Below are 21,253 nucleotides of genomic sequence, written 5' to 3' on the forward strand. Positions count from 1 at the left end.
GGGGGGAGGGGGGGAATAAAAAACAAAACCCAAACACACAAAACCAGGAAAAATCTACTAAAGATAGCTCCTACTTCTGTATCAGACCATAGGTGGGCAGGGTAGATACACAATCTGCTGCAGCCCATTTCCTTGAGCCTTAGTTTCATATGTCCTCACATGAAGTTCTGTCAGTGACTGCTTTCACTTTCCATTCAAAATCCTTTCTTACATCCAGCCACTTTATCCTCTGGTAGATAAAGCAACATTTTATCCTTCCCATTGCAGACCCATCATTTCTTAGCAATGGAGAGTGTCATGAAATTCTTATTCACTCCCTTCAAATTGTCCTTCTATTTGTTTGTCTTTTTATGTTGTCATAGTAACTGTAATCTCTGTTTTTCCCCCTCTTCTTGAGAGACTTGCTGCTCCATTCCTTTCCCTTACACCCTGTTTCAGCCTGGTATTATTTTTATCTTAGTAGGGCTGTTACTCAGCTCATATCTATTAAACTGTTTTCTTAGGCAATAACTACATGTTTTAGGATACTGTTAAGAAAATTCCTGCACTTCCATACACACACATACACACAGTTGTAGCCCATTTTGCTTATCCTTGACTTCATCCAAGTGTTTGTCAGTACTGCAGCATTTGCTCCAGTTCTTGGATCTTCTTTTGAAAGAGTTCTGATGTGTGAGGCAGTTGGAAATAATCTTGGGCATTACATTAGTACAGGATTCCCTAAGAGAAGCATTTCTTTTATTTGTACTACATTCCCAGAGCTCCTCTGCTTTTGCACATTAACCATAACTGTGCATAAAACTGCAAAAAAATACATCCTTTTGTCTAAACACACATGATATCGACAGGATAAGTTTTTCAGGATTAGAAGAAAAATTAATGCAAAATTGAACAGAAGGCTTTGTGTAGGATCAGGCTATCTACTTTTTACTTTTTTGCTTTCTAACCCAAGAACAGGGGCTTATTTGGGATTTTGGTTTTATATTTTAGCAGCTTTCACATTGGTCAAAATTAATTCTGTTTTTAAAGCCAGATTTCTTTTTGCTTTTGGCTTCTTGCATTCTTAATTCACGGGGGCATTTCTGTTTTCTTTTTTCTTGTTGTGTGTGGGTTTTTTTAATTATTCACTGTTTAGGAGGATACAGCAACTGGAAACCTCCAGTGCAGTGCAAAATTTACAATTACCTTAAGAGGATTGGATGTTTCTTTCTTCATCCACGTTGCGGTACCAGAAGAGAAGCAGCAGACTTTGCTCTATGTGTTCATGTAAGTTAGTGCATGCTTTCTTTATTGTATTCCTGTACCCAGAGAAGAGTGACAGATGATATGTGCTGTTGATATTAAGCACTAATGACAGATGAGATTCTTGGACTCTCTTTATGTGACTTCTGTGTCCACTAAAAAGAATGATAAACCTTTCACTTTTTTTTTTTTTTTTTTTTTTTTTCTTTCTGTAAGAATGAAAAAGCCCAAATAGTACATCAGTCTGTTGTTGAGGGGAAGGGAGCCAGTTAGGAAATGAAGAATAAAACCCCATAATTCTTATAGTTTCTGTTTCAGAGTGAAATGTAACTCCTGCTTCTTGCTTCAGGTAGCCCAAATCTAGAGCCATCTTCAAGATGGAGTTGAATGGGTGCCAGTTTCAGCTGTTGGGCTGACAAAGAACAGTGCCTCTGTTCAGTTAGACCTAGGGCTTTGGCTGGGTTGGGAGAGGTGGAGGTGAAGGACAAGTATCTGGAATGTCATGTTCTTAATGTGGTGCTTTATCAGTTAGATAAAACTACTTGAGAATCTAATTATACAATATAAGCATGTTTTGCAACAGTGTATGTTACATTACACTTTTTTATGGTTATTAAAGTGCTCTGTGCAGATGACTTGTTTTGTATGGAGATGGCTCTGAAATGCTGCTTTTTAGGAGTTTGTTCCATACTCCATCTGTACTGTTCTGGTAGCTATTTTCTGTATCGTCATATGTATAGAATAAATGCAGTGTCAAACTGGTGAAATAATACCTTTCACAGTCGTATAGCATGCATCAGACCATAAAAGCAGGGGCAAGTAGCTGTAGAAGGCTTTCCTATGAAGACCTGTCTTATGAAAAACGAGCCAAACTCCACGAGATAAAAACGTGATCTCATTTCAGCACTGGTACTTTGTTTCCATACAGGCTGGTCGTCTGGATGAGCACCTGCCCAAGCAAATTCCTTTCACTGTACTTTCTGGAGACAAAAGCTTCCTGGAACTGGAAACTCAATTTAAGATGACCCAGCGATCAGCTCGCATCCTAAATCCTCACCATATCGAAGGAGACATGATGTGTGCCTTGCTAAATAGCATTTCAGATACAACAAAAGGTAGAAAGTAAACATTAAACACAATCTTTCCAGCAAACTAAGAGTTCTTTGCAATAAAAGAATTGAACACCTGCTGCTAACACAAGCTGTTGCTTGATGCTTCTTGTATTGCCCTAGTATTTCAGTGAAATATGGATCAGAAAATCAGTTTGCTTGGGGCAAGCTTTAAAAGCAGACCTAATTAAGCATTTTTATTCAACATAACAAACTCTGTCCTCCCTGTGTTCTTTATTACAGCAGGAGACAAACTTGTTTCAGTCTGAAAACTCCTTTCTAGTTAAAAAAAGCTGTTTAGAGCACTCTCATATGCATATTTGTCAATTTATACTCAAATCTGCTTTGCGTGGTTGTTCAGGGCCTGAAATGATGCTTTAGCAGGGTCACATTCATTATTTCCTAAAATATCTCTGCCTATTTTAACTCTGATTGTCCTGGCTACTTCCAGTGTTTTCACTGGCACATGGCTCGCACATCTGTTTGGCGGGAAGAGTATCAATGAAAGCTTTTACGTTCTCTAGCATACTCTAAGTCATGGCACACTAAAATGAGCACACTGTTTTTATATAGGACAATCAGAGAGGTTTGAGACAGCTCATTTTCATGCAAAGGATACTAGAGCTGAGATGAGTTTTAATACTACTCAGTATTTTAAAATATCTTGAAGTAAAGTTTTCCTAGATCACCTGACATTTCTCTGTAGACACGTTATTGCTTTTCCTGGCTTCTTGTTGTGGTTTTGGGGACTTGAGTGTGTACTACAGAAAGTTGTTTCTGAATTAGGCCTAAAGTGTTTTTGGAAAAATACACTGCAAGTGTTGATGCAGGTGTATGAGAGCTATCACATGGTGGTGCTGTTCTTGGAGTGCTAGCACTGAATTGGCATCGATAGATTAAATGGAAAAAGGAAGACAGGATAATTAAATGGTTTCCTGAAAATAATTATTTGTGGTGAGTTGAAATTTATTTATGTGCTTCTGATACAGAAAAGGTGCTTATGGAGGTTTCTGGCCACCCCAGGCATTTACTGGTCTAGATATTCACCCCAGGCATTTACTGGTCTAGATATTCACCCCAGGCATTTACTGGTCTAGATTTTTCACATGGATTATGGAGATGTGATTCCCAGCCAGAAGCAGCAATAGCAGTAAAATTTCTTGGCATAGTTAATTACAGAACTGTCACTTTCACTAGTGCAGTTCATTTTGCTCAAGGGGGAAGACTACTTTTCTCCAGTTATCCATAAAAGCTACACATTGAATCATTGCATTCCCACTATAGATGTTTTCTTTGTAGAGTGCACTGAAATTCCTAGATTAATAGATCTCTTCTAATGTAATTAGAGCTATAACTGTATTAACATGGGAGGCTGCTTTGGCTTCGGGAGCTCTGCATATTTTGGGGAGGAAGAGCTGGAAGAGAGGTGTAACTTGCAGGCAGTCAATTTGAGTCAGTGTAGGCTTAGGGACTTTCTTGAGTTTATTGTGTGACAACGATACAAGATGATGCGGAGAGGGGAGTGACTGTTTTGCTACATAAAGGTACTCTAGCTCCCTGCCTAGGTAGCTTTGCTAATATAACTTTATTCATCAGTGTATCCTGGCTTAGAGGTGTGAAGATTTTGAGCTATTTTCTGTGTATAAATTATACTCCAGTATTTTTCTTATATTAGTCTTGCTTTCAGAAGCTTTCTAATCTAACCTTTCTGGCAATGCCCTTTACTACATTAATAGTTAATTTACTGTTATGGTGATGGGCACTACTGAGAGGCCCCAAACCTTAACTAACTGGCTAGCTGATCATTGTGCATCCTACTTCAGTTATGCATGTGGTCATTATAAAATAAAATATATGCTTTGAGCAGGAAGGTGGTGGGAATTGTGCATGAGTCCTTTGGCTCTCTGCATTCCCTGTCAAACTTTTAAGGAACAGAATTGTCTCGAGCCATCCTTGGTCCCCTTCTCCAGTCAGTGTCAGAAGGTGGAGACCCAGATGGTGAGAGCTGCCTTTGTCTCCTGTTCCTGTATTAAAACAAGACCAAGACATTAGAAAATTCTGTTTTGATAATAGGCCTGTGTTCACTGTGTAGTGGGATGATGTCGTTACCAAAAATCAATAGTTTTTTTTAAAAAGATAAAACCACCACATAATGCAAAATTTACTGTGTGGGTTGGCAGCATCAGCAAGCATTTGCAAGTCTTGGTGTGGCAAGATCACTATCAGAGGGCTGAGATGGAAAGTCATGTGGTGTATCATAGGCTGATATAAACTGTTGTCCTGTTACAGAAATGCAGCTGAATATGAGGAAATAGAAACAAGAATTCCGTGCTTTGTGACTTTCTCAAGTCTATGGCTGTTATTCTGGAAGGAGAATTAAGTGAGAAACAGTTACCAGAGAGTTGTGTTGAAAAATATGACAGTTGTTGGTATTGGATGAGCTTTGAAATGAAAAAGCAGTTTCCCTGAATCACCTTCACAGAGCTATCATTAGCTTGTGAACTGCTGGATTGTGTTTGGATTGTGGCAACCTCTGACAGTTGCACCTTGTGAACCATTTTACCGTGTCACCAGAACTGCTGGGGGAACTGTGGTAGTGCATTCATTTTAAAATAAATAAAACAGAAGTTCCTCTGCGTGTTGCTACGGGATATCAACTGTTACCGTAGGGGACCATTGGCTGTAGTAGATGCATGAATTTACTTTGAGTTACAAAGAGCAGTCAAGACATTTATTCTTATTTGCTCTCTTCTGTTGCTAAACCTGAGTTTAGAAATACAGGTGGGGTTTTTTTATTTCTTTTATGCTGAAGGCACAACACATGATGGGACAGAGACTCCTGCATGTTAATCGAGTGGTTTGAGAAGGGTAGAAGAAGAGGAATTTTCAATGTTTGCCTTTATAATTCCTTTGAAAAGAAAAGTTTGTAGCATGCAGAAAACCACCATTATTCCCTTGTCTGTGTCTTGACACTTGATATCTAGTCATGACAGTACTGCTACAGCTTATACTTTTTAAATGACTGCTGGACAATATTGAGGGCAAAGCTGATGGTAGGTTAGGGGTCAGTCATACCCATCCTGACAGGAATGCCACAACATCTTGGTTGACAGAAGTGATTTTTGTTAAATTGATGACTTTAGGTTACCTGTATTTCTCATGGTCTTATTCAAATGAGATCCTTTATTGACTGAGCTCTTAAGTAAAACAGACTTTTTTTTAATAATAAGAGGACCAAATTTGTTGGAGTACTTCTCATTTCTTTTAAAGATCCAGGCTGTCTTGTGAGACTGTCAAAATCAATGGTGTGGTGATATGTCAAATAGCCATTTCACCTCTTTCAGTGGGTCAGCCCATAATGTTCGTTTCCACTGTGCTCAATTGGAGTTATCAGCCTGCATCTTCAGTCTACAACTATTGCCTGAAGAGTTTAAATCCTACTGAATGCAGCTTCTGTGAGAATTTGTATTTGGGAGAGCAGGATTTAACTTCATTTTGATGAATGTTGCTAAGCTTCCTAGCCCCCACTATTCCAAAAAGCTTCTGGTTTATAGACAGCCAGCAAAAGAATTTAAAAGGAGTTAAGAATTAATTTACTGAAGACACTGAGCATAACTGCTTGTCTTCTCAGTATTCAGGTTTTTGTGGGCACCGAGGTCCAATTTGAATACCACATCTGACCCCAGTCTGCTTTTTCCAAACCTTCAGTTAACACAGACTGAATGACTAAAGATAGCCTCCAGCCCCCACTGTCCAGAGAGGCTGAATGTGAAGGGCATGAGCATCTGCAGTATGCTGCACCGTGAATGAATGATAATTACTTTAGTAAGAATCTGTTCCTTTATTTACATGGTTATTGCCATGGCCACAGGCTCTTGCAGTATGGAGTGATAAGGAAGTCACCTTTGAGTTGTAACCTTGTGTTTAGCTACAACAGGAAGTTATTATTTGCTTTGGTATGTCAGTGGCATCTCTTGTGTGCGTCTTTGAATATATGTATATGCCCTAGGGAGAAAGCAGTGTGTTAAGACCTAAGATAATGAGTCTGAACAAGAATTGTAGCCAAGTAGATGAATTGGGAAGACCTCACCACTCAGATGATAGAAAAAAAAAAATCCTCAAGGTTTAGTTTAATCTGGTGGTGACTTTGAGAGGAGTCTAAGATGAAGGTTAAATGAAAGTGTGAGTAACCATCATGGTATTGTCCAGTTTCCAAAAAATGCAATTGGAGGATGGTTGGGGATTGAGAACTTTTAAGTCATGCTACACTTGTGAACAGATGAATGAGCATTTCTAGGGACAGATATATAGAGTGAAGCTTTAGTTTGCATGGAGGAATATAGGTCTTGTGTATTTGTGAACCCTCAGCAGGGAGTAGTTGTACTTGCATTTATAGATGATGTTACCTTAATGAAGAAATGGAGATTAGAGCAGTAAGTATTGGCAGAGTATGTAGTGAGGATCCTCCAGGGACATTTTGAAGAAGGAATAAAGGAAAGGATTCTGGAAGCCAAGTAACAGTATTTTAAAGTCAGCATGATCACACATACTGAATGTGATTGCTAGTGAAGCTAAGGATGGGATATTCATCTTAAGTTTTTGGCTGAGTATTTACTAGGATCCTGAATGATGTCACTTTAATGATATTCTTAAGGTAAGGTAGCACTAAAACTTCAGACATCAACTGTGAAAGGAAAACGGTCAGTAATTGGAGACACTAAGTGTGATATTAGTGTCGTCATACATTGAGATAGGAAAGAGGCAGCTGAGACTGGGAGTTACTGAGAAGAATAAGAGAAGGAGCATTGTAGGAGAGAAGTGGAGGTAGGGTGTGAGACTGCACAATGCGTGAAGTATTCAAGAGGTGTATTACGAAGTTGTGCAGCAAGGGAGGAGGACTAAGAAGGAGAAATCGAGTCTCTGACGAGACAGAGGAACTGGTAAACCTGATGGAAATTATTAAGGGGATAGTGGTAACTGGGGAGGTTGCAAGGGAAGAGGATCCAGGTATCGGGGAGGGGGGGAATTATGCTGAGCCATGTGGGCAGCTAATCCAAATTCAAAGTGTGGCGCTTTGTTCTCAGGACAGTGGGTGGCGCTTGGATTCTGTGAAAGTTTTTACCAGTCTCTTCCCAGAATAGGTTTCTATGAGGGACTCATGAAATGTCAGAAACTCCCTGTATTTCATCCCATCTATAAGGTTAGTCTTTGAGCTCTATATTCATCCAGAATTTGCTTTCCTGGGGTTTTTTTGTTCTTCCAGCAGGAATTTGGCAATACCTGAGGACAATAGTGAGCAATAGGATTTCTTTGAGAGAATAGGTATGGTCAGAGTTTCTTGTTGTTTATTTAATAAAATGTATAGAGTATATATATCTTAAGATCTATTGACTGAGAAACTGGGCAGTTGTTTTTCCTGTGACCCCAGAGGAGTTGTGAGCTACAGAATGTGCTAAGGATTTTAACAAAAAAGGCAAGGCATGCCTGATTTCTTCAAATTAAACATTCTCATTTACTCTTCATCATCAGAAGATGCCAGCAGTACCAGGAGTATGTGCTGATGAAGTGTGGGCTAGATGAGCAAACTGTGAGGTGGACTGAAAACTGGCTGAACTGACCTGGAACATGGTGATCAGTGACTTGAAGTCCAATTGGAGGCTAGTAACCAGTTGTGTACCCCAGGAGTTGACACTGTGTCTGATCCTGTTTAATGTCTTCATTAATGACATAAATAGTGGGGCAGAGTGCACCCCCAGCAGATTTGCTGATGACACAAAATTGGGAGTGAAAGCTGATACACTGGAGGGTTGTGGTGCTTTCCAGAGGAACCTTAATAAGGAAGAAATGGGCTGAGAGAAACCTCATTAAGTTCAACAAGAAGTGCGGAGTTCTGCATGTGGGGACGAACAACCCCAGACACTGATATATGCTGACTAGGAGTCAGCCAGCTGGAAAACAGCTTTGCAGAAAAGCACCTGGGGTTCTTGGTGGACACAGAGTTGACCATATGCCAGCAATGTGTTCTCAGGGCTAAAGAAGTTCGACACTACCCTGGGCTGCATTAGGACTGTTGCCAGCAGGTTGAGGGAGAGGGGGTCCTTTTCCTCTACTCAGCATGGTAAGGCTTTAACTGTCATGTTCTGAGCTCCCAAGTACAGTATCTTTTTGGTAATATTCAAAAGCCATCTGGACAGAGTCCTGGGCAGCTGGTTCTAGGTGATCCTGCCTGACCAGGGGGGCTGGACAAGATGACCTCCAGAGGGCCCTTCCCACCTCAGCCATTCTGTGATATTTGCATGTATATTCTTAATTGCAATCCAAGATCTCCTTGAAAGAAGAGTTCAGTCACAGGGTACAGACACAGTACAAGCAACACCAGATCAAGCACCATGGCCTGTCCCCTGTGGAAGAGCATCCTGGTGTCTTCTGACTTAAATGCATCTGTTCAATCAGTTGGCCCTTCCTTCTCTTTGCTTGACAAGTGATGAGTTCCACACTAACCATTCCTAAAGGAAGCTGAATTCCTTCCTTATGCCCTCTTATTCTTGGAGTATTTCTGCCCAGGATTTTTGCCTGCAGACAGCATTTCTTCTGACAGTTACAGTCTTATTCCTGATTCCCATAAAGTCATATAAGAACATCTTAAAATTCTCATCTTTACTGGTTGTGCCTTTAGTCTTTGCTCTGTGTAGGTTTGGAGAGGATGGGGATGGGGGAACACTGACAACAAGCATAATGGTGTTTTTCGTTACAGAAAGTCTCAGTGTAATTTGATATGCTGTCAAGCCTTTGCATGAAAAACTGCTAAATAAGATTTGGTCTTTGTTAGCCCCTTAATAGCTTACCTTTCACCAACTCCATGGGAAGTTGAATGTGTGTTAATACAGTCAGGTAAAGGGAAGAGAAGTCTTGCAAACCTGTGAAGGCAGAGCATAGCTCATAAGACTTCTAATATGCTTCATAACCACATTTGACTCCAGACATAATTTTTCCCCTCAAACTAACACAAGATCATCAGTACTAACTGTTTTAAAGTTTCATAGTTTCTGGCAGTGGAGTGGTGTTATTTTCAACTATGCTTTAAGCAAACTTGTTTTCTGTGACATTATAACTGTTGTCATGTCCTGCTCAGATGAGGGAGACAAGTGATTTAAATTCATAAATCCCTAGTGGAGTGGACAACGGTGAGACAAGTCTCAGAGTCCATCCACTGACATTTATTAATTTCTCACTGTGTACTAATTGCATACATAATAATTGGCTAAGTATATAACAAGTTATGGCAAGTGATACAGTCTGCCTTGCATTACTTAATGGTAACAAGGGAAAAAGGAGAACTGGGAAGAGACATAATAGAGGAATAGAGATCACCAGTCCAGGTTCCTGCATTGGTCCCATCCAAGTTTCAGGGATGCATCTGTCATCTTCACTTCATGTCTTTGCTTCTTCCTATCATATTTTTTCTTTCTTATTCTTTGCCCCCCCCCCCCCCCCAATTTATACATGCTTCCCTTGGGTCTGTCCCCTAGGTTGACCCACATACCTATGTGTTACAGGTGTTTGGAGGAGTAAGGTTCTTCAAGCGATGATGTAACTAGCATCATCTTGTTATCTTCATTAGCATATGCAGGTGCATCCACTTTAATATGCATTTTGTGGATAATGAAGCAAAGGTGATTTACAAGACAGATGGACTTTACAAGATGCATCAGAGCAGAACTGTCCTGCCTTCACAGGACTCCCTCCTCCAGCTGCATCCTGTGATATCCAGGCATCCTTACCAGCTCCAAAATCCACACTGTCCATGCCATGACTATAATTTCATTACTTGTGTTTGAAACACTTCTCAGCTTGGAGAGCCTCTGCTCTCCGCCATCCCTTATCTTTTGCAGGCTGCTTTTTTCAGTCCTTGTTTCTTGCAGGCCTGTTTCAGGGAGTTAACAAGTTGTCTCTTATAACTATCGAGTAGTATTTAGTTGTTGCATATCAGGCGCAGTGATAAATCATGGGGCAGGCAGCTTGTTTTAAAAACGTTTAAATGTTTTTGCATGCCAGTTTGCATATACCTCTGTTCCAATATGACTGTGTATCCTGTGTTATTACAGTGGTATAATTAAGGTGGCGTGACTAGCAAAACACTTCAGCAAGATGAGGCCTGCACTAAACTTTCTTAATGAACTAAAATAATAATTCTATCTACAAATCCTGTTTTATCATTCATAACTGTCCTAATTGATAGTAGTCAATTTAGCTGCTGATCTGCTGTATTCTGAAAAACAAGTGTCAAGTTAGCCTGTTGCCTGGGTTGGGTCAGCCAGGAGTAAGCAGGAAAGTGCTTCCTCCAACAGTGTGTCAGTGTGTTGCCATCATGGCTGCTTCTGTGGTGAATGTTAACTGACTCTATAACCAGTTCCAGGAAAAGTATTTTCTTTAGATCTTATCTGAAAGAAACTCCTGGATTTCTGACTACTCCTATCTTCTGCTGTTTAACCATCTATGCAAGATGCCAATCGGAAGAATATTGCCTTGCCTGTTTGCCAGCATGTTCTGTCAAGTCAGCTAAACATCTTCTACAAGCCTTCAGAAAAGTGCTCATAATGTTTTTTGATTTGAAATGGTACCAAATCAGAGACCCTCTTGTACTATGCCTTACTGCTCACACAAACTCAGTTCTTCCATTATATTTACACCAAGAAATGAGTTAGAGAGTGATTGCTTCAACAGGTACAAAACCTCTTCGAGCAGTCCGAGATGTCTTCCAGGCTGGAAGATTAAAAGGATGGTTAATAGGGCAAAGCTGCTTGTGAAAAGCCTTTTCTTTGCATTTTTTTCCTCTCTTTTCATAAATTATTGCAATGACTTTTTTGAGTTGTGTGGATTTATCTTTCTTTTGTTTGCTTTAGAATATTATGTAAAGAATAGTATCTGTTCTGCCCAGAGATAGTAGGCAGTTCCAAAAAGCATTCACAGTCAGTCTGGCAAGTGACTGGAGAAAGACCATTTTAACTGCAGTGTATGTCCAGCTATTTTCTGTCATCTTTGTGAGCTTCTAGTCTGTTTGATACCAGCTGTTGGAGTCTGTATTCCTGGAATTAGGAAGGTCAGCAACGTTGCTGTTTGAACAAGGTGTCAGAGGTTTGAAAGCAAATTTTAGAAAGTGTACCTGTTACTTTGAATGCCTAACTTGGGTCATTTAAAATGCCAGAAGTCACAACAGTCAGTAAATTAGATGTCCATATCAGAATGTTCTTTGCTGGTAAGCGTAATCAGGAGTACACTGGTGTACTAATAAATGTGATGACTTTAAGTGCTTATGTTGGTATGACTGTAGGAGACCTAGTTGACTGCAAATACTACAAGACCTCATTACAGAGACCATCTCCCAAAATAGCAATAACCTGTAGCAGGAGAATGTATACATAATGTGATTCATTGACTTGTTTATTTTTTAACTTGTAGCTTACTGACACAGTTTAAAACAAATTAAAAAAAAAAAAAACCACCTTGAGTACACCAGTCCTTACTAGATACCTCAAAACAGAGCTGTCATTCTGGAGCTGGAAACCAGCCTCATAAAGAGCATTATTTAGAAAGGGAAAGGCAGTGGAATTTTGGCTGGGCTTGGCTATGGTGAGTTAGCAGATTAAACTAAGTGTATTGACATTTTTCTTCTGTGTGACTTGAACAGCATCTGCTGAATTGCACTGCTGAGTTGAGTTATAGCATGTTCATATGGAGTGTTTAGACAACAAAATACAGCTACAGTCATTTGTAGGCAGAGACACACTAAGACTTCTTCTCATAATTAAATACGTGATACGTTTTGTAGAAAGTGAGTAATGTCTCTCTTTAATAACTATTACAAAAAACCTAATGCAGTAGACAGTAGCTTCTGCACCTGTTATTTCTTCTTACTGTTTTAAAATAAAAGTGAAGCAGTCTTTTTCTAGATTTTGGGAAGAAAGAGAAGAAGGTAGCTGAAAAATAACTCTGTCTCGAGTTACTGTCTTAAAGTATCACTATGATGTATTTTGATTTTCAGATCATAACAAGTGTGTTTTTTCAAATCCAACCTACAGTTGAGGGGACTGTTAACTTTCTTTATGAGAAGCAGTGTGTAATTTCTGTTTCATTTGTGCATTTAAGGTTCAGATAGCGAAGACGAAGATATCAAACTAACAATGAAGAGGAGCTTAGAAGAAACAAAGAAACAGGAAGGTCTGTTAATTTTTACTTTTCAGTGTTCAGGAATGCTATAATTATGGAAGATACAGAAACTGAACTTATAATCAGTTTTACAGCAAGTGACCTCTTAAGAATACTCCCTAAAATATGCTGGGCAATCTTGAGTAGTTAAGAACACTGTGATAAGTTATAAATAAAAAATAATTTCCTAACCTGAGAAGTATGCCAGCAGACTCAAAATCTATTTTATTGATGCACCACAGGGTATTGTGCAATTTAAAGACTTGATTGAGCTTACTTTGTACCAGTTTAATATGACTGTGGTGACTTAGAGTAATGAGTTACTGACTGAATAGTTGAACTTCTGAATAAATAGTTCAAAATTAGGTATTATATCTCAACAGAGCACTCTGGGCTCCTAAAAGAGCTGTAAGTTTATGTACAAGTTTGAATCAGGAGTACAGCTGTCTGCTCACATCATACCTTACCTTATTTGAAATTGTTTTAATCCTTTTGCTGTTGTGCTTGGTGGTGGTGTTTATACAATGTAGGCATTGATTTTTCATAACAGACTACAGTGCACTTTGAAAATAATTTGTTTAAAAGGCTTGATTGCCCTTCCACCTGATGGAAATAAAATTAACTTAAAAAAATAATTTTTACAAGGTCAGTGATAAAACTGATAACTGAATAAATTACGGGAATATAAGATTCAGTTATACATTTACCAACTGTTACTAAATATTGTTATTAAATGTACAACATATTCATCTACAGTACTGCAGGTTTGCTGCACTCGGGTCCCCCTAGCACTGGGTACTGCCACCAGGGATAGCAGTGGCATTTAGTGCGTGCAGGAGGTCCTAGTTCAGATGCTGCAGTGCTGAAGGCATCTGACCTTATGAAGCAGCATGGCTGTAGCTGTGTTCTCTGCCTGCCTGTGTAGTTAATGGCAGTTCTGTCATGGGCTAAGAGGGAGTGAGGAGGAGGCAAAATCAACCCCAGAAAAGGGTAAAAAAGGAAAAAGCACTAGCAACTGGTAGAAGAGGGGAAAGCAAAAAGCAAGTGTAGACCATGTGATGTTTTCCTTTCAGAAACGTAACAACTATCCTATCAGCAGTGCCGGATGTTACAGTAAAGTGCAGGTGAATGAATGATGGCTCTGCTGACACGAGAGACCATTCATTGATACTATTCTGTTCTAAATCTAGGCCTTGCATAAAATAGCCTGACAGTAGTTAAAGTTTTTAAATCTGTTACATTAATATATATATAATTATTGTTTCCTTTGTCATAAGAACAGACAGCTTTTTTATAGGATGCACTTGTGTGCTCCTAAAACAGAAGATGAGTAATTCAAGAATGACAGTGTCTGAAAGCTGCTTTATTTTTTCCAACCATACCATTGGCATTAATATTTACTGTACATATAAAGCTTGTCTAACTGATGATATTTACTTCACTAACACCAAAAAATTAGTGTCCAAAGCAACCTAAATGCAATGCAGAAACAAAGTTTCTTTTCTGAGTGTTATAAAAAGTGTGTAAGAGAGGCTGTTCACAAGTCAGATGAGTTCACTGCAGTCTTCCCCACCACCATCAAGAATGTTACAGCCCTGATCTAGACTATTCTTACTGTTGATACTTTTTCTCTAATTACATCTGGCCTTCCTAATAAGAGGGACAGCAGTGGTGCCAAGTTAGAATGTAGATATAGGAATATCTACTGATAAGGAACTGAAATGAAAATACTGAAACTTTGTTTTGTGTGTCTGTCTTTTTTTGTTTTAATACTTTATTTTTCTTAGTGCATACATATGGATTCTAATCTTGGTATTATTTTGAACAGTAAATATGTAGTTGCATTATACTCTTAATTCAGGGCAGCCCAATGATTAATTTAACCTCTACAACCTTCCACTGTATTATTCTTTCTTTTGAAGTGTCAAAAAGCTAGCATAAGACAGAAGGAGGGAAAATAATTTCATGCTGTTTCCCTACCTTTTTTTGCAGTTTACTGACATTGCCCACAGGAGTAATTTGTAGCTGTGTTTATGACTAGTTATCAACCATAGTTTGAGGTTATAATCAGTTTTTTGTGTTTACGCAGAGCGAGATGTGGAATTGGAAGAGGCTATCAAGAGAAGCCTTGAGGAAATGTAAATGAAGATACTTCAGTACACTTAACACCATGTCATCAGAGCTGCTCACAAAAATAGAAGCTTGGTTATCTATTTACAAAGGTTCAGAAATACCACTTCAGAAACACATCTGTATCGTGAATTGTTAGATTTATAATCTGATGTCCTCTGTCATGCTGATGAACAGGTGGAGTCTATGGATATCCACTGCAATATATTGTGTATGATAAAAATACATTTTTAAGCCTTTGCATATTCTGTTTCTAATGGATGATGACTAAGTCTCTTCAGTCTAGCTGTATAGATTGTTGCCTAATTAGTAGGCTGGTCTTACTAGGTATTTTGGGGTTTTTAGTTGTTGTTTGTTTAAAAATGGTTCATGTATTTAATTTTTCTGTCACAATGTCATTGTCTTTATTTACTTTTTCATGCGGTCTTTGTAACAGATAAAAATAGTAAATTCCAATTAACTCAGATTTGCCTAGCTAATCTTGTTATAAAGAGAAGCTTAGATCCCAGGTTTATAAATTGAACATATGGCTGAACTCTTGCCTGTGGCCAGTCTCACCTCGAAGACCATAATTTTGTTCATGTCCTGTCTGTTATAAATGTCAGAATTGGGACCACAGGCTGTAGAGTTAGTTTGCTAGCTTTATTTTTATAAATGTGGATGTTTTTTTTTCAATAGTAGCATGGTAGAGTGGTGTATTTGATGGCTTAAAGTTTGACGGGTTTGGTTCCTCTTTCTGATCTGAGGCTGGAACAACTTTTTAAGGAAACAGAGGCTATATAAACTTTCTCGTTCTGTTTGGAATAGATGTGAGAGAATTTAAGCTGTATTATTCTTGTATACTATTGTCTTTGTTCCCTTCTGTTCATGAAGAGGTGGCCTTGGGTAAATGAATGTAAACGTGTTAATTATTTTTGTACTGTCCTTATTTTAAGGTGAACATTTTTTTCTGTTTAAAATTATCTGTGCCACCTTTCTCAGTTCCTCCATTTAAAAATACCTATGCAAAGCTGACCAGCTTTACCAGCCTATTATACTTCAGTTCATGATTTCTGTCAATCAGTAAGAAATTTCAATGTAATAAAATACCAGATTGATTTTTGTATTATTATTCATTAGTTTGTGAGTTTGCTTCTAACTGCTGTAAATAATTCATTATGCAAACAAATACTTTTTGAGGAGAGTAAGACAAGGGGAAGGCTAGATTTTTCTCACTCAGAGTCAGAATAACTACAGCTATGTGTCACCATGGTTAGAAAAGCTGGAAAACTAGCCCTGGTTTATTTCCAATCATGTTTCTGATATAACTGCCATCTCTGAAACAAACAGAATTAATGAATAATCTAGTGAGTTATATCAGCGTTCATTAGCAATCATACAAATTGAAGAAACTATTCAAATGCTGAAAAACAGTTTGAACACTTCCAGTGCATTTGACTCTGACACCCACGTGTTGCAAAGTGAACAGGACATCTTAATGTTTTTCCCTTGTGTCTGCAAATCTCTGATTAGTCGCACTCCTGTTCAGATCTGCTGCTGCTGAAGAAGCCCTATTGTGGAAGATTTTGAGTTGCCTTTAGCTATTGAGTTGCCTTTAGCTACTGACATAAGCTGAAAGAGTTCAGATGTTTTTCATACCAAGTTCTTCTAATACAGGGTGCAATGACACAGAAAACAGTTTTCATCCTCAAAAACATCTCATTCCAAGTTAGAGGATTTTGGGCAGGTTTTTTTCAGTGCAGACCCTAAAGTTGCAAATTTCTTTCACCTAAAAAGATGTTTCAGCTTGATAAAGTTATTTGCTTGGCTCAACAAATGTTTAAAACCTGGGTACATGGTCTTCTCCAGTCTGCTGTGTTAGATTTTGATCATGTGCTTTATTCCTTATAACATTGTCATAAATGTAAAGTTTGCTTGTACGTAATGAGCCATCACTTAATCGGTTGCATTGAGAGGCATGTGTGCGCACACATTCTCTATCTATACTTGGAGCTCCAGTTATTAACATATTGTATTGGCCTCCTCATCTGCTTAGCAAAACAAGTAGCAAATCCCCACCACTGCTTCTATGGTTTTTATAAAACAGCGAAATAGAGTTCTAGTCTCTGTATTCTTTTTATGTTAAATGTAGTCTCCAGAAATATCGACATCTTGAAACGTCCTCATTTTCTTTCGTCTCTCCGAGGTTCTCCTAACTCTGCAAAGAAAAATCTCAGAAAGCTTTCTGCCATCACAGGCTTGTAATACTCCTGTTTCCAGAAGAGCAGAGAAAATTGGATTCTTAAAACACTGCACGTACAGACATGTGACTTGTTACTCACCACCATCTCGTGGTACTGCACCTCGTTCTTCAGCTGGAAATGGTGTCTTGTAAATGGTTGTGTTTAGAATTTACTGTTTCTGGCTGGGGAGTCTTGTTTAACTGGCTGAAATTTTTGTGGTTTGTCCTGTATATGTTGAGAGATTTGTCTGCATCTACAAGCACAACTCACCTGTTAAAAGGTGCTTGCTCAGCATCCTTTATGTCTGTACTAGAAGTGGTTGGTCCTGCCGTTTTTAAGAGAATTTGCTTTTCAGGTGATGTTTTGAGTTCACCCTTCATTAGTCTGAAGTTCTTTTTCTATTTATCTTTAATGAGGAAAAAGTCTGAGTTCCACCTGGCTACCACCAGCTGTTCATTTTAATGCTTTTAACTTATGTATGGTGCATGCGCACGTTTTGCAAAACTGAAATGGTGACAAGTCAAGATTGGTACAAGGCTCTTATCTCTTTGGAGCTTTTTGTACCATATTATTTCATATCCAAAAAAATCCCTCTTCATATTCTGAGACAAGATGAGATTCCAGATAAGTCATTGCAAGTGTTATGAAAGTTGCTGGAGCACCGAAATATCATGCCTGCCTGCCTCTGTAGTTTAATAATATTTTTTAAAAATTATTAAATTGATATTAGCTTTACTATAAGATACTTTCTTTGTATGTGGTTTTGCGTGGTGGGTTAATTTTCTTAGCTCTTCAAGGTATACAGAAATGACCACTACTGTTCCTATAGCAGTCACAGAATGCAAACCTTTAGTCAATCTTTACCAAATATGGTGAAGTTTATAGAGGTATGAAGTTACGCCGTCTTCTTTCTTAAAAGGAAAGTGTTCTATCATCTGCTTGTGCTGTCCTAGCAATGTTTACAGTGACTGCTGTAAACTGGAAGGAGGTGAGGAGGATGAATGACGAATTGTTTCAAAATTAATTTAGAAAAATTGGCTGACGTTAGTACAAAGATACTTTCTGGCAAATTTTTTCCAGCTAAGTAGCTTTATTAAAGACTGCATCTGCATATTTCTTTGACACTTCTAAACCTCAAGTTTCCTGCAGAAAATCTTAAGTGGTTTAGAACTCAAGCTATACGAATCTGGGTCAAATAATATGGTCTGAGATATTATAAAAGTGGATGTAAAACAAGTCAGAAAATTTGTGGCAAGTACATGCAAAGTGTGCACTCGGATGGCAAAGCTCTGTGTGTCTGGAAATTTAATGTGTAAATCTGTGCAAGTTCACTCTCCCTCACTGTGGTACCCTAATTTCTGTGAGTCCTTCCTTTTGTTTTTTTGCTCAGAGCTCCTTCAACAATCAGCCAGGAGTCTGCAGCAGTACAGAATTCCCTGGCTCATTTACTAGGCAATTTTCCTCTCTATGAGAATGAACTGCTGCATGCCCACAATGGTCATACCAGCTTTCAGGTTGGTTCTGAGGTTGAGAGCTTCCTTCAGACTTCTGACAAGCTTGGGACCTCAGGGCTTGACTACACTGTAAAATGGCTGTGATGTATACAGGAAAACCCAGGGCTAGCTTTAATTAGCACTGCTAACAACAGCTATAGAGACACGGTAGCGCAGGTTCAGCAGGTGCTAAAGTGAGGGGGCAGCCTACTGTGATAGCAGGTACAAATTTTGATTGAAAACATACCCTAAAACCTGTTGGCCCGTCTTTACTGCTTCTGTTATGGTGCTGGGGAGCCCAAGCCAGCTTTGGCTGGTTGGGACAAGCCATGGTTGCATCCTTCTGCTGTGTATGGGAACTGCGTATAAAGAAGGTTTTTTCGAATGAAGTTCCTGTAGGTGAAGAGAGGAAAATAATCTGTCATGGCATTCTTGGGTGTGGACTTTCTCTTTGATCCTATTCCATGACAGCTCATGTATAAGTGTTAGGGTACGTGACAAGGTATATATCAGGCTTTGGAATAAGGCAAAGCTGGAACAGAGGTGCTTTTCAGCATTCAGTAGTGCTTTTGGTGTAGACCATCTTTCTGGCTCTGGGACTTGCACAGATACATCAGATGTCCAACACCTGGGAAAGTTGCTTTCTGCTACTTCAAGGGACCTTGTGCCCATGAATGACACTCTTCTGCCCATTAGTCTCTAGCAAGTGGCACCCATTTTTTACAATGCTGTAGCTTAAACAAGAGACAGCTGGTGCTTCATCGCTGAGGGGGCAGTGCAGAAACCATGAGATGCTCACCCACTCACGTTCTTCTCGCTGGTGCCCATAGCCAGAGTAGGGCTGTGCAGTCTATCACATGAACGTGGCTGTGGAGAAGATGAAGAGAGGGGGACATAGGCATGGCACCACTGGCAGGCCTGTCCCAGCCATCGCTGTTCATCACAGACCACAAGGAGGAGGATGAAATCTGTCCTTTGTTTCAGAGGGGAGGGCTCCTTCTTCCTCCTGTTGCCTTGTGGCCCCAAAGGACCCAATTTCTGCCTTTTGTGTCCCTAAACTTCTCACAGTTCAGCTGTGAGTCATTTCCCTTCCTCCAGAGACGGACTCCTATCTTTCCAGCCCAGGCATCTGTTATTCTAGAAAAGCGGTGACAACCACCCCTCTACATATCTCAGCAAGAAATAGAGGGGCAGGGGACAATCTACCCTTCTAAAGATCAGGAAGGGTAGTTTTCATGGGCCTTCCAAGTTTCTAAAAGGGAAAATATCCCAGACTGCACGGGCAGTAAAGTTGAGGCTTGTCCCAGAAGACCATTTTTGCTTTTAAACCTGCATTTTTGTTCCATGGTTTGTGCCATTCTTATTTCTATGGTAAAACACTATTTTGCTGTTAAAGAGGGTAAGTCCTATGTGATACGTTTGGACACAGCTACAGCTGTTCTGTGCTTCTTTTTCATTACAGCTTCTACCTGTGTGGAATTAAACTCATGTGCAAGGAAAAAAATGCTCAAAGCTCTTTAGCTATTTTGATTTCTGTTTTTTAAACCAAATCTAACCAATACTTAATAAAGTGGCATGGAAAGAATAGAAGGATCCTAGGAAAAAAATGGTTGCAAACTGTGTCATGGCTACAAATGGTTTCTGTTTAGGGTGGGAAGCAGTTTTTAATTATCTTCTACAAAGACTTTAGAGAGATGGATGGAACAATTGCTCAAATGAAGTTATTTCCATGAGCTCACAGGCAACAAGCCTTACATATCCAACTATGTAAAACAAAGAAAACTCAGGCAATTAATTTAACAAGAGCGCTTGGGACATGATATCATTCTGAATGGACAAGCCTGAGAAAACAGCTATTTTGAATCACAGTGGGATAAACATACAAAACAGTATCCCTGTGCAACAAAATCCCTCTTAGCTGGGTGCCAAAAATTGGTCTGTTAGAGCCATGGGGTATTTGCCCAAACCTGGACTTTCAGGATAAGCAAATTCCTGTTTAAATACTCACAGTAGTGGCAAGTAAAGTCTATGCGTGACTTGAATTGCTGGAACCAACGCTGCCAGCAGGAACCTGAAGTACAAGAGATTCCATGCGAGTTGTTTGCTAAGTTGGTATGGTGGGCGCTTGCAAGAGAGAAGGTACCGTTCTGGACTGCCAATTTAAATACAATCTCAGAACAAGTCATTACTATAATAGATGTAGGTCCACTACCTGCCATAGAAAGAGAACATTAAACACTTTTATTTCCAGTAAGCTTTCTCCTATCATCTTGGACAATAACGTCTGTTGAGGCTTCTGCAGGAAGTCAGGGGGCTCTTACCGTTGGCACCAGGGAGATGTGCTATCAGTGGCAGTATCTCATGTGTCTTGTTTTTAGGAATGCTGCTTACGTTCAGGTTATAGTAAGGGCTGTCTCTGATTTGCTTTTCTCTAACTTCTCTCTCCCATCAACAGGCTTCTGGATTTTTAAAGCTTTTCTTGTTTTCCTCCCCCCATTTCTTGTGTTTTCGGATGTTTCAGCTTCGCAGCTCACTTTTTGAACAGCTTCATGTAAAAATAAGAGTTGTGTGGTGAGGGGTTTCTTGTTTAATGACGGAGCAAACCAAGGAACCGTCAGGAACAGTTCTGGAAGGCAAGTCCTCACGCTAACAGCTACCATCTCGAACAAAGTTAATCTAGTTCTTGACAACTTCATTATTCCTCCCTTAGCGTCTGGTGTAGCAAGAGACAGAGTTCCTGCTGCCTTCGTCTGGTCCAGGTTCTGCCGCTTTTGTCACGGGGGGCTAGGGCCAGAGGCGGGGGCCGGCCGGGGTCTCCCAGTGCCCGGGAAGGCCTCCGGGAGCAGCGGCG

The 21,253-nt window shown here is 39.5% G+C and overlaps 1 protein-coding gene across 3 annotated transcripts in view; it reads left to right on the forward strand.

The window, feature by feature from the left end:
• Positions 1–16,637, forward strand: part of ZNF451 (zinc finger protein 451) — a 39,492-nt gene extending 22,855 nt beyond the window's left edge. For 2 of the 3 annotated variants that reach the window (XM_026845555.1, XM_026845553.1), the window contains exons 12-15: positions 1,136–1,266; positions 2,171–2,360; positions 12,498–12,569; positions 14,647–16,637. In XM_026845555.1, the coding sequence (XP_026701356.1) occupies positions 1,136–1,266; positions 2,171–2,360; positions 12,498–12,569; positions 14,647–14,699 (446 nt within the window). In that variant the 3' untranslated portion in view covers positions 14,700–16,637. The remainder of the gene's footprint in view (positions 1–1,135; positions 1,267–2,170; positions 2,361–12,497; positions 12,570–14,646) is intronic. The other variant, XM_026845554.1, reaches the window with a different exon arrangement.
• The last annotated feature ends 4,616 nt before the right edge of the window (positions 16,638–21,253 follow it).

The sequence above is a fragment of the Athene cunicularia genome, assembly GCF_003259725.1.
Source record: "Athene cunicularia isolate RWA chromosome 3 unlocalized genomic scaffold, athCun1 chr3_part1, whole genome shotgun sequence".
NCBI classification, from domain to species: Eukaryota; Metazoa; Chordata; class Aves; order Strigiformes; family Strigidae; genus Athene; species Athene cunicularia.